The following is a 17207-nucleotide window of genomic DNA, read 5'->3' as shown; positions in this document are numbered from 1 at the left end:
TATTTTTTAAACCCCAAATGTCAGGAAATCTGGAACAGAAATGTACAATAAAACACGTCCCTTGGCCCTCTGATCTATTAATCTTTCAAATAAACCGAGATAGCTGGATGAGCCAGGGCAAGGTTATTATATATAGCTACCTTGTGTGTAACGTCAGACATTCATTATACACACTGGGGTTTATAAGGGGAAAAACCCAACCAAAGTCTGAAATAAGTTACACATTTTCTGAAACAGTTTAGCAGACTGGTGAATGGTACTTAGGTCAATTTCTTTGGTAGCTTTTGTTGTACGACCTTCACATTTTACGTCCTATATTACCCATAAATGAGACATTCAAGAAACACAAATTCTCAAACAAAAACACACACTCTATCAGTGGAAAAGCAAACAAAAGAGCTAATGTGCTGTAACTAAAAAAATTCTCAAACAAAGTCATAGTAATTTACTGCCTCAGCTACTCATGGGACTCCACAAATAGAAAACACACACACACACACACACACACACACACACGTCCCATAAGGGGCACTTGATTTACTGAATATCCCTGTATAGCAAGAGAAAATGAAAAGGTAAATTGTGCATGAATATGAAAGCTGTAATTTTACCTCTTTTCACCACATGAAGCAATTTCACATTTAAAAATTTTGTGAGGAGAATCATGGATAATCTATGAACCACCACAGAAATGAGTGACCAAAAGCATTAGATTCAGTAGAATATTAGAGAATCTGAACACTGAGGATTTTGACCATCTCAAAACCAACATTAACAGAGCCATCCTCAGCAGTACACCAAAGTAAGTGAGCATAGGATTCACGCATTCAACCAAAAATGAAAGGGAGCAAAAACTGCAGGGGGGGAAAGTTTGAGCAGTGACAATGATTTTACAGAATCCCTGCTGCTATAGAATTTTTATATATTAAGGAGAAATCTATCAGCTGCAGTCATCTTTGGAAGACTTTTGAAGAATGCTTGCCTGAATAGCAAGGTTTTCAGAAAGGGTCTGAAACATATCGTGTTGCTGCTTGTCTAAGAGAAGAGGGACTATCATCCTAAAAGCCCTACTCCTGATGATGGCGGAGCAGAAAACAGGGGCCATGAGGGATTACTAACATGCCCTCCCTAACAACTGCAGTTATTGGACAGGATCATAAGCAGTTAGGCAGCCAGTCCCCAAGCCATGCTAATACCAAGTTGCCTATAGTTGGTATCCATCTGTCTCAAGAGACAATGGAGTGTGCCTCTAGGGGTGAAGTCAGACTGCTGTATTAGCAGCACTGAAGTGACCTTCCCAGGGGGCAAGCCCGGGCTATGTGTATGGAGGTTCTGAGCTGCTCAAACAACTGATGTTTTGACAGAATCGACAGAATTACAAGCCTGGTAGATGAAGGGAACGCAGTAGATATAGCCTACCTTGATTTCAGCAAGGCATTTGACAAGGTGCCCCATGATATTCTTGTAAAGAAGCTGGTAAAATGCGGTCTTGACTATGCTACCACTCAGTGGATTTGTAACTGGCTGACTGACCGAACCCAAAGGGTGCTCATCAATGGTTCCTCTTCATCCTGGAGAAGAGTGACTAGTGGGGTGCCACAGGGTTCTGTCTTGGGCCCGGTCTTATTCAACATCTTTATCAACGACTTGGATGATGGACTCAAGGGCATCCTGATCAAATTTGCAGATGACACCAAACTGGGAGGGGTGGCTAACACCCCAGAGGACAGGATCACACTTCAAAACGACCTTGACAGATTAGAGAACTGGGCCAAAACAAACAAGATGAACTTTAACAGGGAAAAATGTAAAGTATTGCACTTGGGCAAAAAAATGAGAGGCACAAATACAAGATGGGTGACACCTGGCTTGAGAGATGTACATGTGAAAAGGATCTAGGAGTCTTGGTTGACCACAAACTTGACATGAGCCAACAGTGTGACGCGGCAGCTAAAAAAGCCAATGCAATTCTGGGCTGCATCAATAGGAGTATAGCATCTAGATCAAGGGAAGTAATAGTGCCACTGTATTCTGCTCTGGTCAGACCTCACCTGGAGTACTGTGTCCAGTTCTGGGCACCACAATTCAAGAAGGACACTGACAAACTGGAACGTGTCCAGAGGAGGGCAACCAAAATGGTCAAAGGCCTGGAAACGATGCCTTATGAGGAACGGTTAAGGGAGCTGGGCATGTTTAGCCTGGAGAAGAGGAGGTTAAGGGGTGATATGATAGCCATGTTCAAATATATAAAAGGATGTCACATAGAGGAGGGAGAAAGGTTGTTTTATGCTGCTCCAGAGAAGCGGACACGGAGCAATGGATCCAAACTACAAGAAAGAAGGTTCCACCTAAACATTAGGAAGAACTTCCTGACAGTAAGAGCTGTTCGACAGTGGAATTTGCTGCCAAGGAGTGTGGTGGAGTCTCCTTTTTTGGAGGTCTTTAAGCAGAGGCTTGACAACCATATGTCAGGAGTGCTCTGATGGTGTTTCCTGCTTGGCAGGGGGTTGGACTCGATGGCCCTTGTGGTCTCTTCCAACTCTATGATTCTATGATTCTATGTGGTCCAAAGGAAAGGAAAGCAATATGTTTGGCACCAGCCTGGCTGCAGGAGTTGCCAGAAGATGCAAGATGCAATCCAACCATCTTAGGGACTCCACTCCAGATTTGTGTAGGGTTGGTACCTTAGCCTTTCCTTCTCCCAAAGATATCCCGTAAAGCAGCGGAGCTTTAAGACCAGAGTTTTCCTGGTCTTAATAGCCAGTGTGCTGTAGTGGTTAAGAGCGGTAGTCTCGTAATCTGGGGAACCGGGTTCGCGTCTCCACTCCTCCACATGCAGCTGCTGGGTGACCTTGGGCCAGTCACACTTCTTTGAAGTCTCTCAGCCCCACTCACCTCACAGAGTGTTTGTTGTGGGGGAGGAAGGGAAAGGAGAATGTTAGCCGCTTTGAGACTCCTTAAAGGGAGTGAAAGGCGGGATATCAAATCCAAACTACTCCTCCTCCTCCTCTTCTTCTTCTTCTTCTTCTTCTTCTCCTCCTCCTCCTCCTCCTCCTCCTCCTCCTAGATGCACTACCTTCTTAGGTTGATGAGCTCCAGCTCCCCAGGACTTTGTATATTAGCACAAGACACAAGAAACATAAACTTGGTCTGGAATCATATTGGCAGCCAGTGCAAGTTCTTTCCTGCAAAGCCCCTTCAAGGATCAGCTGGCTACAGAGCTCCCCAAGGGGAATTCAATAGTGAAGCTCATCCCAGTTGGCTCAATTTCATTACCAATCAGCTGACTGGTTGTGACAGGAAGTCTCCCTTGCCAATACATAACAGTGTGTGTACTGTAAGGCTCCTGATTGTGCACTGGCAGTCCCTTATTATGTCGGTTGTGTAGCATATGGCTATGGTTTGGAAGAAACAACATTGTGGGCCAAATTGGGATCTGTACCATGCCTAATTAGGCATGTGTGCCGGAGGTCCCCCACCCCTGCTCTAGCCACGATTGACTTGTATATGGTGCTCTGCAATCACAAGATCTTGTGTCTGTCCTCTCAGTAGTCCTAAGACTATTGTTTCTTCATAACAAGACTCTATTTTCCCCAAAAGTCTGTAGACTCAGATTTCTAATGTGCAATGCCCTTTTGACAACTGTTAAATTCAGCAGCAGCAGCAACAACAACATAATAATCTCTTCTCTGTAACAAATGTCTGCTGAAAAGTAGGAAGAGAAACAAGGGTGGTAGGAAGAACTAGAAATGCACTTGATGATCCGGAGATGCTTTTAAAAATGATTTTTTTAATTTAAAAAATGCAGCATTTTTTTCTCTTTAAAGTTTTGGTGAGAAACCACCACCTCCCTGCTGCATCAATTGCTGCTTTCAACAGGTCTTCACGGGTGGTTGCGTCCCTTTTAAATTTCATTTCCTGATAAAAAGGATAAACAGGCAACTGTTTAATGCTGCCAATTTAGCTTATTTAATCAAAACTGAAAGTTGAATGAGTCTCAGTTGGTAGACAGTCACTGGAGAAGTAGTCAGGTTGAGGGCAGGGGGGGGCAGAATAACAAGTTTGTTGTTGTTTTTTAAAAAAATACTCATTCAGTTTTACAATATTTTAATAAGAACATGAAAAACATACCCAATGAAACACTGAAGTGTATACATTTGTGGGGTTGTTGGGGGAGGGAGTGCTTCTGAAGAGTGGCAGGAACTGTGAAGGTCACTGAATAGGGACATCTGCTTAATTGGGAGTGCTGGCTGGGAACCAATTTACATGAGGCGTTTAACAAGCTTTAAAATCCGGTTTATATGGATGCTTCTGAGACCACATGCCAGCTCTTGTGGAAAACAGGTGGAAGTTGATTTCTTTAAGCTGTATGTTTGCATGACCTGTCATTTCTCAATGCACGTTTAAAAACACTGGAAGTTCACTGTGGGTGAACTACTGACCTTGCTATTATATTTAATAAAACCATGCTTTGCAGTACTTTAAAGGCCAGATAAGAGATTGGCAATCCCACCCCGGAACTGACCATTGGAAACCCTCGATCCTATCGGGGTGGGATTGGAAAGCACATGTTCTGCATGTTTTAAACCTGGTTAAACTTTGTTTTTAAAAAATATTTTAAAGAAAGGGCTAGGTAACAAGTGATGAGAAAGATCTCTGTCTGAGCCTTCCAGTAAGGGTAGTGGACTGGAGAGGGACAAACTTTCCAACCCAGTATAAGGCAACTTCCTATTTTCTTCCCACCCCTTTGGGGGGGCTGTAAGGCAACTTTCCCCTGACCAGAAAGTGAAAGAAAGAAGGGTATTTTAAGAGGCCAAGAATTCCACCTTCCATGATCATATTTCTAAGCAGTGGAAGCACACGATCACCAGACAGAAAAAGAAAAAAGATGCTTTGCATGGGTGAAGCTAGTTGAGAAGCAAGAGAAACAAGTGTCAATACATTTTTCCCTGTGCAGCTTTGGGGATGAGAGCAATATCTCTGTGTAGGACTGGAATGAACTCCTGTACATGGGTGTAGCCAGGATTTTTGTTAGGGGGGGAAGCCACATCAGATGTTTGGCTTCCAAAAATAATTCGAAAACCAGAACAATCACTTCCGGTTTCCGATCGTTCGGGAGCTGAAACGTTCGAGTTTACAGGTGTTCGGCTTCTGAGATTCTACTGTATAGATTATACACAGATCACAGAAACTAACAGCCATTTGAAGACATGGAAAACAGGTATGCAAGAACAACTTCACATTGTGTGTGCATGGGAGACTCGTTTCTCATGCAAGCACAAATGAAATTGCAGACCAACACAGGCCCACTGTGTGTGTGTATTCAACAGCCTAATTCTCTGCATGCTGTATACAAATATTAAAATATTTTTCTTTCCTTCTCCCAGTCCAGCAACTAACTGATTGCCTCCAAATTTCATAGCAAAATGTGCATGCAAGGCTACTTAGACCAAAGCTTGTTAACATAGAGTCCAGGCAGGTAATATTGAATCCAGATTCCAAGAGGCACAGATGAAATGTCAGGTAGGTCATAAACTGCTATAATTCACATCTTGACATATTTTCTTAACATGTGGAACGTGTTACTTGAAGTAAGAAAGGGGAGGGAGTGAATCCCAACATTCTTCAGAAATCACAAACTGGGGTGTAATTGAATATCAAATGATTGCTTGGCATACAAAACAGGTCTCAATTCCTCCTTCTTGTGACTTTAACAGCAGATTTTGATATGATCAAGCACAAAACAAAGGAACTTTAAGAATGGCTTCTTAAAATCTAGGATGATTTTTAATTCCTCTTTCCCCCCTGCATTTACCTTTGTCTAGTTCACTTGACACATTCCATGATGATGTAGGCATTAAATCAGCAGCAGCCGACACATTCATTGCTGAAAGAAATCAGAGAGGGGGAGAAAGAGTTAATACAAGCTGTAGCCTATGTAATACCATAGATGGTTTTGAAAAGTATTTGGTATTAAGATATCCTGAGCAGTGCCAGCATTGTTCTGAATGCAAAGACAAGCATTGTTCTGAAGCACAAGATTGTTCTGTTGAAAAAGCAGGAGTCATGATGATGATAAGCAGGGCTGACTCAAGACACTTTGTTGCCTGAGGTGAAGGACAAGATGCCACCCTCCCCCAAGGCACATACAGAAGCCTGTTGGATTGGCAGTTTAATCATACTCCCAATACTGGTGAAAGGGAAATACAGTCATACCTCGGAAGTCAAACGGAATCCGTTTCGGAAGTCCGTTCGACTTCCAAAATGTCTAGAAACGAAGGTGCGGCTTCTGATTGGCTGCAGGAAGTTCCTGTAGCCAATCGGAAGCCGCGGAGCCCATGTTGGACATTCGGGTTCCAAAGAACATTCGCAAACTGGAACACTCACTTCCAGCTTTGTGGTGTTTGGGAGGTACAACTGTATCTTCCACTGCACTTGAGGGCAGAAGGCCAACCTAGGGGGTACAAGGTAGGCCACATGGCACTCACAGATCTGCCTTCCCTGCCCCCCAGCACGTACCACCTGAGGCAGCTGCCTCACTCTGCCTCATCATAGAAGAAGAAGAGTTTGGATTTGATATCCCGCTTTATCACTACCCGAAGGAGTCTCAAAGCGGCTAACATTCTCCTTTCCCTTCCTCCCCCACAACAAACACTCTGTGAGGTGAGTGGGGCTGAGAGACTTCAGAGAAGTGTGACTAGCCCAAGGTCACCCAGCAGCTGCATGTGGAGGAGCGGAGATGCGAACCCGGTTCACCAGAAGACTACTACTACGAGACTACTACTCTTAACCACTACACCACACCAGTGGTCAAAGGACCACCCCTATGAGATTCCATACAAGCTAAATCTCCAGGGACTAATCAGGGTGTGTGTATGTGTTTTTGTAGCTTTTGAGGAGAAGATTATTGCAATGCCACAATCACACTCAGTAGCTTAACACTGTATGTAGAAATGTAGACTAGGATACAAACAAAATAAAAGTACAGTGGTACCTCAGGTTACAGACGCTTCAGGTTACAGACACCGCTAACCCAGAAATAGTACCTTGGGTTAAGAACTTTGTTTCAGGATGAGAACAGAAATTGTGCTCTGGCGGCGCGGCAGCAGCGGGAGGCCCGATTAGCTAAAGTGGTACCTCAGGTTAAGAACAGTTTCAGGTTAAGAACAGGCCTCCAAAACGAATTAAGTTCTTAACCCGAGGTACCACTGTAATGTAACATAAGAGGTTTGGGCTCAGGTAGCCATATGGCAAGCTATAATCATCTACTGGAGCTTCCAAGTCTCAAAGTCCCTTTCCACTTCCTACAGCGCATCCTCATGACTTGCCAAAATTTGAAAAATGTGATGTGCTTTCAAAGGTGTTGAATGTTAATACCATTTTTAAGATCAAAATTACACTGAAGATAAAAGCAGCTGTTCAGACTACACAGGCATCCATGCTTACTTGTGTGTGTAGGAGCACAAACAAATTATTGGCACAGCTGACTTTGAAAATACTAGGAACTCCTGGTAGTGTAATTGGGCTTCTCAACCCACCTTCCCAAATCTGCTTTGGGGGATTGAGAGAAGCCCTAGGACAGCTTGGCAGTGGCAGGGTTGTGGGGTGAGAGACTGTTCTGTCAGCCAAGCAGTAATGTTTTTGCTGACTGTGGCACTGAATTCCACTCTGCTTGTATTTAAAAAGTTAGGTTTTAACTGAATCAGGTGTTTGTGTAAAGCCAATAAAGTCATGTATAGTAAGGACACTACACTCTCATTGTAAAAAAAACCCCACAAACACACGAACACACACACACAAAAGGGAAAAAAAGTTCTCTTTCAAGCCCACCTGGTAGTAAAGTTTATTTAAAAGTCAGCCAAGTATTCCCAATGTAAACACAGAGGCTGAAAGCATTATAATTCATCCATAAATGTTTTCATGGAACCAGCTTTTAACATACATGGCACCATGAAGCCAAGAATTTTAAGGCAATATAAATGATATATTGTCTAAAAGAGGTACCATATAGTCAGGTAATCTGAATGCCAAAATTTCTATGAGATTTAGCAACAGGGAAATTGTCTCAGAATATTTTGTGGGATTAAAATTATATAAAAGTGTTTTGGATGGCCAGTTGGCTGTTGAAATAACTAAAAATATGCAAAAACGAAATGTTGTATGGATATTTATAAATATAAATGTAGATTCTGCTTATAAAACAATGCACATTTATGATGAAATATTTTTGTTTCTTGTCTATTGTCTGCTTTCTAGTAATAATAAGATAATATATTTCTTTTGAGAGTCTGCCAATAAATAATGTGTTGGATGCAGGCTTTGAGTTCCATGAATGGAAGAGCTTCTTATAAAGTTATTTTATCCAGTGGGGGCATCTTGCAACTTGCACTCACACAGAGAAATCTGCTCTGGAGATTTAACCTTCCTGAACAGATTCTGGGATGACACAAGCAGCTGCAGGAGGCAAAGGAAAATCAGAAGAAAAAAACACACCTCAGCACCACACACTCTCCTGAGCATATCTCTCTACAAGAGATGCTTGATCCAAACCACATTGCTCATTCTATTTTTTACTTTTGCTTCAGCTTTGTCCAAAGCTGTACTCCCATGTTTCTCATTGCATTGCGTCTGTTATTTATTTACTTTTTCAAATTAGAATTTCCTGGCCTGCAGAAAGGTTGCAGAACCTCCAAGAATATCTATACTTGATGCTGTACTTGTTTCATTTATTTTTCTGTTGACTGGGTCCATGGCCTGGGGCACATGATTTTCATAGCATAGCCCTTGTGCTGTCTGCTAATTTCCCCCTAAAAATTTACCAGGTAAAGGAGCCGTTCTCAGCAGCCAGGCTTAAGGCCCATAATTCTCATAATAGGATAGTGGTTTTGATGACAATAACAGTGCTAAAGAAAAGAAAAATGTATTAGCATTTTTTAAGAGGTCCACAATTTTTTTTGAGAAGTACTGTGCTACATTCCTTACATCAAGTTTCCAGTTACCATATTTTTTGCTCTATAAGACTCACTTTTTCCCTCCTAAAAAGTAAGGGGAAATGTGTTAGCGTCTTATGGAGCAAATGCAGGCTGCGCAGCTATCACAGAAGCCAGAACAGCAAGAGGGATTGCTGCTTTCACTGCACAGCGATCCCTCTTGCTGTTCTGGCTTCTGAGATTCAGAATATTTTTTTTCTTGTTTTCCTCCTCCAAAAACTAGATGCATCTTGTGGTCTGATGCGTCTTATAGAGCGAAAAATACGGTAATTCTTTTAAAACAACATTTTGATTTTATTTGCTTTCAGCTTCATAAATATCTCAGTATTGTTTAACACTTGTGTATATATTTTATATATCACTTTTTAAATTAAAGAAAATGATTGTAAAATACACACTGATCATTTTTTGATTAAGAATTGTGGGTTGTATCTGAGTAAGGGTGGATCTACACACAGGAGGGGAAAACCCACTATAAATAAGTCAGAAATTAAATCGTTATAACAAAAGAAAAATAATGCTATGGAAAATCGCACAGAATTATTATTTTTTTTACTGTCCAGTGCCATCTGGTGTTACATGTTTATAACACATTCAAAACACTGTTTTTTTACTAATGTAGCTGAATCATAAGTGATACTTAGACACTTAACCCATTGGGATCATTGGACCAAATCTACCGTAGTTACACACTTAAATTCAGTGATCTTAATGGGCCTATTCAAAGTTTACTTGGTCAGATACAAAGCTTCCTCATGGCATTAATAATAGAAAGTAACATGCATTTATTCCAATGGTATTTGCTATACAGATAATTATATTATATATGCCTTTCAGTGGAAGTCTGGTTTTCAGTATGGATATAATTGTCACTGCAATGACAACTCAATTGGAGTCTTGGCACTGATGAAACCAAAAGTGGTCATCTTTCATCACCCAGCACTAGATACGCCACTCAAGTGAGTCATCTATCTGAGACTGTAAAGAAGATTATTCTTTTGTGGAGACACACTAAAGAGTTATATTGATCACTGTTGTGAGACCTTGAAATCTCTGTTTTATGAAGAAGCCAAGACAGAGATGTTACTCAGAAAGAATCAATGGCCTAGAATGAGATAAGAATCTGAAAAACATTGGGAGGCAAGATCTTCCACCACTAGTTCTTCATAGAGTATTTATCGAATATCTTTCTCCCTGCACTGCAAACCATAACTTTATTACCTTTTCCCTCAATATAGCCACAGTAATTACCAGGTTTCTGTGTTCAATAGGTGAGGAAAGCACTGAAAGCCCACATATTTAGTTGATGTTTTTGCAAACTTCCCTGCATGTCTGATTACATATACATAGGTTCAAACACTGTAAAAAAAAGGGGGGGATGGTGAACAAAAGCCTGACCCGGAATGGCACGTTGACAGAAACGGCTTCTTGGTAATAATTTGCATGTGCATGGCAAGTCAAAATTCTAAATCCAGTCCACAAGTTCATGTAAATCAAGGCCAGGAAGGAATTCCTGTCAACGAGTTTGCACCTGCCCAGATGTTATTTCATCCCCATGTCATGTCCACTGGGATACTCATGGCTGTACAGAATGTGAACTGACTCTAGTCTTGAGGTGTTTCAAACCCTCGTATGCATGCCCATTTCCTGAAGTATACAATTTCTTAGTCTAAACTTACCACTCTTGGGCCCATCAGCCAAATTCATGTATTACCTGCATGGGATATTTTTCGCTTCCCCTTGGTCCAAGTTGCTCTAATAGAGTTTGAAGGCCAGAAAGTTGTGGCCAAACAGCTCATAATGGTAGCACCACCCATGCCAGTGTCCCATCTTATCTAAAATGGCAACCCTGTCATAAGCAGTAGAAGTATTATCTGCCTGTTCTATAGAATTCTAACCTTCAAATATTACCAGGGTGATAAGTTAGCTGGAGGTAAACATCATACTTCACTGATAAGACAGCAAATTAATTGGGCCATCTTGAGAATAATTCTACATGGTCCAGTGGTGCTTCAGTTTGTGATTCATAATGTGCCATTTCTTCAAGGTGAGAAGCAATTCAGGAGGGCTGGGGAACCTGCAGCCCATGGGCCTAATTAGACCCACCAGGCCTTTCCATTTGGCCACACCCACCGGTCCCAAACCTGATGTTCATATATGGGGCAGGTAAAGATAGGATTGGACAAAAGAGGCTTTTGCAGGCAACGTCAATCAGCTGATTGGCAGTGCCTTCAAAGCCACTTGTGCAGCAATTCCCAAATGGTATCAGCTGCGTTTGGGAAGTCCTATGCTCAGCACTTCTGTAATGCTCCACAGTGGTCACCTAACAGCTCACAGGGTTCACCCAACATCTTTGTGATGTCAGGTAACCGACAGGTAGGCAGAGCCTGAAGGGGTGTGTGGAGATAAGGATCTGGCCCATCTCCCAGATCCAGTCCCCACTCCTGAATTTCAGGGCTGGCCTTCTGTTCATTTAAGGGCCAGGCTTGCACTTCCCTGTAGTATCACAGAGAATAGGAAATAGCATGCAAATTTGATCTATTTGCATCTCTAAAACCCAAAGGGTCCGTTCTCTTGGGGCCGCAGTGTTTTTAAAGTGCAGTTCTCAGGAATCTTGATAGAAATCAGAATCAGTATTTTAGAAGAATAAAAGAACTCTAATCAGGTTTGAGTTTTCACCAACTATTATGAAAAGCAGGCTAAGGTTATATTTTGCTTAGGCTTTTGTTTCAGATTGGAATTTTTAACCCAAGAGTGGGAACACACACAGAGAACTGGGCCTTTTAAACCTCACAAGCCTCCACAAAATGTGAGTAAGCTTGGGGATGTGCTGACTGGATAAATTCTGTCAGTCATTTATTCTTGACATATATAGAGAAAGGAACTTGGCAAAACAGTCCTGGTTAAACCTCACTGCCATTTCCTTAATCCATACCAGGTGTGAAGATATTAAAAATGCTTGGATGGGATATCAGAAAGCAAGTCACATAGTGGTATATATTTTGTGCTCTATTTATGCTTGTCCCATGTATCCCACCGTTATGGCTGCTGCGTCACTCAGGGGAGTAGGATGGGGTACTCATTCCTTTAAATTAATGTAAGTTTTGGAACCAGTCATCTCACACTCAGCATAAACACTTCAGATTATAAATAAAGTTCTTGTTATAGGACATCAATGCACCACTGAATGAACGTCTACTAAATCACATTGGGGAGAATACTGATGATAGTTCATAAAGGTTTTTGTTCTCAAAAAACCACCACCAAAATATTCATCATTCAGGGAAAACAAGGGTAGTTAACGTTGTCAGATTTGACAATGCTGATCACTTTTAGAGAAGGGAGGGAGGGCCTGGAATTTGTCCCTCTACTTTCAAACTGACTGGTGTTTGATGCTATTACTGCTGACAGACCACTTGTCTGTTTAGTGGTGTGTGCATGATAGATGCAAAATCTTCCCCCATAACAGAAGTGGACTTTTCCTATTCACAACATCCTCTAATGCATCCGATAGGGATGAAGCCTGTTTCTGAGTCTGGGCTGCCTATGCATAATATAAAAGCTATGATTATAAAATATAGGCTACAAACTGCTGAACATTAAATATAAAATGGCCATTGGCTGTTAAATATATAATGCTGTCAAATATCAAATAACGGGCACCAAATATTAAATCCCATTAAAGATTGGATGTCAAATGCTAAACAAATACTCAACATCAGAATTTGTAAAGACAATGAAAATATATGGGAGGAAAGTTACTTTGAGGGGAAAGTTTAGTAGAAAGTATAGCAAATATATGCTTGGGCTACTTCATAACAGGTTGCCATTTAGGATTGTATAGTTAGTACATCAACACTTATTTCTTACACAGCTCAAGGAAAGCGATTTTTATATGGAACAGAGAGAGAGAGACTTTCAAAGCTGGAATTGTTGTTTTAAAGTGATTTGCAGGAGGATTTGAGACTAGGTTTCTTTTTTGCCTCAGAACAAAGAACATGAAAATGTCTTGTGCCACTGGAGATGTTAAGTAAATCTTCTAAACAAACACACTTTGCTTGGGGAATTTAAGGGATACTTAGTTTCAAATAAGCATGAATACTAACTAAACATCACTAATTAAAAACCTAAAGAGCTTTTAGTGAACTGTGAAATAGGATAGAATGCCCATAAAAACAACTTTTATGTTTAAAGTGTGCCCATTCACCAATGTGAAATAAAAAACTACCTTCCAGGGGCACCTTCAGATTTCAGTGGGAGAAGGAAATATATTTTTAGCAAGGAGGAGTAAGCTCTAGCAAGGTCAAATCTGAGCTCTTGGACACATTCAAGGTTAAACAGCAAAGAAGCAATGTATTAAGGCATTTTTTATAAATATCAGAGTAGCTATAGAAACATTGCCAACACAGGACTGCCACACCTTTTTAAGAAGCCAATAATTTGAGCTTTTGGCATGCATTCCTTAAATTGTACATAGCACATTTAATTGTTTTAACATAGTGCACTTAATTGTTTTAACATGGTTGCTTTGTGTGAAGTTAGAACCACTGAGAAATAATCATGTGTGCAGCACTAAGGAGGGAAATCCCCCTTGCCTTCTCTAATTGACACCCAGGCTACCATTGCACAGCAGTTTTACACAAAATACTAACTGGATTACAGACAGAATCTGGAATAGAGAAATAGCTAGAAATATTATTTGATGCCTTCTTTCAGAGAGAATGCTTTAGAGTCCATTGTAACCAACAACAAATTTCAGATAACACCACCGGTAAGAAAATGCATAACACCTCAAACCAAGCTCCACAAAGCTCACAGATTGGAGGCTAAAGCCGAGGTCTTAACAGATGCGCACTGTGATCAGCAGTGATGCTGTGCAATATCACAAAATGTGCTTGCTTACAACTTACACTCCAGGCACCCATGCTTTTCCTTTCAGTCCCAAATTCCGAATGAGGAGGATGGAGTGCTTAGGACAAATAAAGATGACTCATGTTGCCCTGGGCCTGTACTGCATTATGAAGCATCGGGACATTACTGTACTGCTAGGGAAATCATCCTGTTCATTTCACCCATGCCTCTTTGCTGCTAGCCAGCAGGATGGGTTAGAGCAAGACTCACCAAACTTTTAGGGCCAGTGGATGCATTTGGAATTTTGAGAAACTGTTGAAGGCTCCAGTCAAAAAACGACTGTCATGGGAGTGTGGTGTAACTCAAAATGGCTGCTATGGAGACATGTAGAAGAAGATGAGCCAGTGCAAACAGGAGTCTCATGCATTGTGGATTTTTGAGGGTACACTTACTGAAACCAAGACATTGCACAGCTGCTACAGGAGTTATTGGCGGACACACAGGCAGCCACAAGCACCACATTGGCATCCCCCTGGGTTACAGAGTAGGAGACAGGGTCTCCTTTGATACATTAGGAGCAAGACTGTCACTACTACCAATGACTCTGCATGTGGTGCTTTTTGCCCTGTTTCTTAGCACCATTAACATCTGGTGGTTGTATCATGTAAGTTTCAAAAATACCCACCCATTTAATAGATTTTAAAGAGCCAACAAAAAAAAAAGCATCTTGGCAGTATGGAGGTGGAGAACACACTGGTTCACACACATACTGAGATCTGCATCCTGGAACATAGGATTCTATAACACAGAAAATTATCCCATCCTGTTGTAAACGAATAAGCAACAAAAAGGCAAAACTTTGAGGTTAGAAGACATGACTTGGCCAAGATGGCATCTCTCATTTTAGAGAATAGTCTTTAAGCCTGAGCTTAAAGGTCAGAAAGCAGAGCCTTCTACGCAAACTTTAACTTCTGCCCCTCCGAGTGTTAGATCCCTGCCAAGAGAAGATAGCAAATGGCACAGCTGCTGAAAGAGTATTTATTCCAGGGTCTTCTCCACAGTGGCACCACGGGTCTAGAATTTCATCCCTTGGCTTGGAAAATACATTTCACCCCTCGTGTCTCTTCTTTTTGATGGTCACTAATAAAGGACACAATTTTCTGTATTTCATCTTGAAGTTGCTGTGTTGCTCCCTGATTCTGTACTTTCACTGTTTTCTTATACAGTGGTACCTCTGGTTACGTACTTAATTCATTCCGGAGGTCTGTTCTTAACCTGAAAATGTTCTTAACCTGAAGCATGACTTTAGATAATGGGGCCTCCTGCTGCCGCTGTGCTGCCGCTGTGCTGCCGCTGCACGATTTCTGTTCTCATCTTGAAGCAAAGTTCTTAACCCAAGGTAATATTTCTGGGTTAGTGGAGTCTGTAACCTGAAGCGTATGTAACCCGAGGTACCACTGTATTAGAATTTAAAATAAAATAAAAATTGCTTGGAATTGTTATTTCTAATTGTAATTGAATAAAATGCTATTCACCCTGTGGGAAAGGGTTTGTGTGTGAAAAAGTGGCATAAAACCCAAGAGGAATAAATGGAAACGACTAACAACAATACCATAAAGAAGGACCATAAAGAAGGCTGATCGCCGAAGAATTGATGCTTTTGAATTATGGTGCTGGAGGAGACTCTTGAGAGTCCCATGGACTGCAAGAAGATCAAATGCATCCATTCTTAAGGAAATTAGCTCTGAGTGCTCACTGGAAGGACAGATCGTGAAGCTGAGGCTCCAATACTTTGGCCACCTCATGAGAAGAGAAGACTCCCTCGAAAAGACCCTGATGTTGGGAAAGATGGAGGGCACAAGGAGAAGGGGAGGACAGAGGACGAGATGGTTGGACAGTGTTCTTGAAGCTACAAACATGAGTCTGACCAAACTGCGGGAGGCAGTGGAAGACAGGAGTGCCTGGCGTGCTCTGGTCCATGGGGTCACGAAGAGTCGGACATGACTAAACAACAACAACAATAACAACAACAATACAGGAGTCCCTTTTAAATTAACAGACATCTTCCTCAAAATATTGGGTCAATTTGGGGCACATAAAGAAAAAAACACAGCTGTAATAGTATCCATGAAACAGAACTATGCCAATGTATAGAATTCAAGGAAGCTGTGGTGAGAAAAATGATGCTCCATCTGGAATTTACATTGTGAAGTCAAAACAGAAACCGGTGTGCCAGCCAATCCAGTTTCCAGTGGGAACTTGATCAAAAGTACTTCAGGGAAAACCTGTTCTTCCTATCAGACCAAAGCACCTCTTGTGCCTGACTGATTCACAGTTAGTTAGCTATGCCTGTAGGCACACTAGCTATTTAAACATAGTTATAAATGAGAACAGCAAAAGTACCATTCTCTATGTTTAACCCTGCACACTAACATTCTGTATTCTGGTTTCCACAATCCACGAAATGAATTCAGAAATACTTTTAAATATGCCATGAAGGCCCTTTGTAGGATGCCAAGTCAATTAACTGAAAAACCAATTATTTCAATATCATGTGCTTCAATCTGAGCGACAGCACTGAAACTATCTACATGAATGTGGTGGTTGTGCATTTAAGATACTTGTAAAGAAAATATGAGATTAATATATCATATCACTTAAACAATGACAGCTAATAATTCTGGTCTGAAAACAAAAGGAACTGAGAAATGCAATCTGTGGAATGGTTACCGTAACTCTTCAACATCTAGGATTTAGAACACAGTTTCCAAGTCAGTGTAAAAATAAATAAATGAAAGTTCCACAGACAACTGCTCCATACCTTTCATTGGACATAAAATTAAAAGCAAAATATAAATGGTAAAAAAGACCCCCAAATTTAGGTGAGTACAAAGGCTTACAGTAACTCAGTGTACTTTTTGACTTCTTTTATTTTCTTCCTTTTAACACCAGACACACTCCTTAGCTTTGCAAAACAGCTCTGTGGCCAGGGCAACTGTTGGATATTTGTATTCATTGGTAGCACAGAACTAGTTGCGTGGTCCTTTGAATATCAGCCAAAATACCTACTTTATACACATTTAATGAAATATATGATGAAAAATTACTCTTGACTAATGAGACACAACTGTAATTAAATACTTCTTGGTAGTAAGCCAACTTAGTCTCTCTCTCTCTCTCTCTCTCTCTCTCTCTCTCTCTCTCCCTCTCTCTCTCTCTCTCTCTCTCTCTCTCTCTCTCACACACACACACACACACACACACACGAGAGAAGTTGGCTCATATCTAACTTTATTGATTTATTGTATATGCGACATAGGAGTTTCATGTGCGATGAAATCTGATGCAGTCTTTCATAATCAAACT

The 17207-nt window shown here is 41.1% G+C and overlaps 1 protein-coding gene across 4 annotated transcripts in view; it reads right to left on the bottom strand.

The window, feature by feature from the left end:
• Window positions 1–17207, bottom strand: part of ROR1 (receptor tyrosine kinase like orphan receptor 1) — a 161629-nt gene that overhangs the window by 44956 nt on the left and 99466 nt on the right. For all 4 annotated transcript variants that reach the window (XM_083510273.1, XM_083510272.1, XM_083510275.1 and 1 more), the window contains exon 2: window positions 5816–5887. In XM_083510273.1, coding sequence (XP_083366399.1) covers window positions 5816–5885 — 70 coding nt within the window. In that variant the 5' untranslated portion in view covers window positions 5886–5887. The remainder of the gene's footprint in view (window positions 1–5815; window positions 5888–17207) is intronic.

This window comes from Podarcis liolepis (genome assembly GCF_965112155.1).
Source record: "Podarcis liolepis genome assembly, chromosome: 6".
NCBI lineage: Eukaryota > Metazoa > Chordata > Lepidosauria > Squamata > Lacertidae > Podarcis > Podarcis liolepis.
This window is presented reverse-complemented; position numbering and strand designations above follow the sequence as displayed.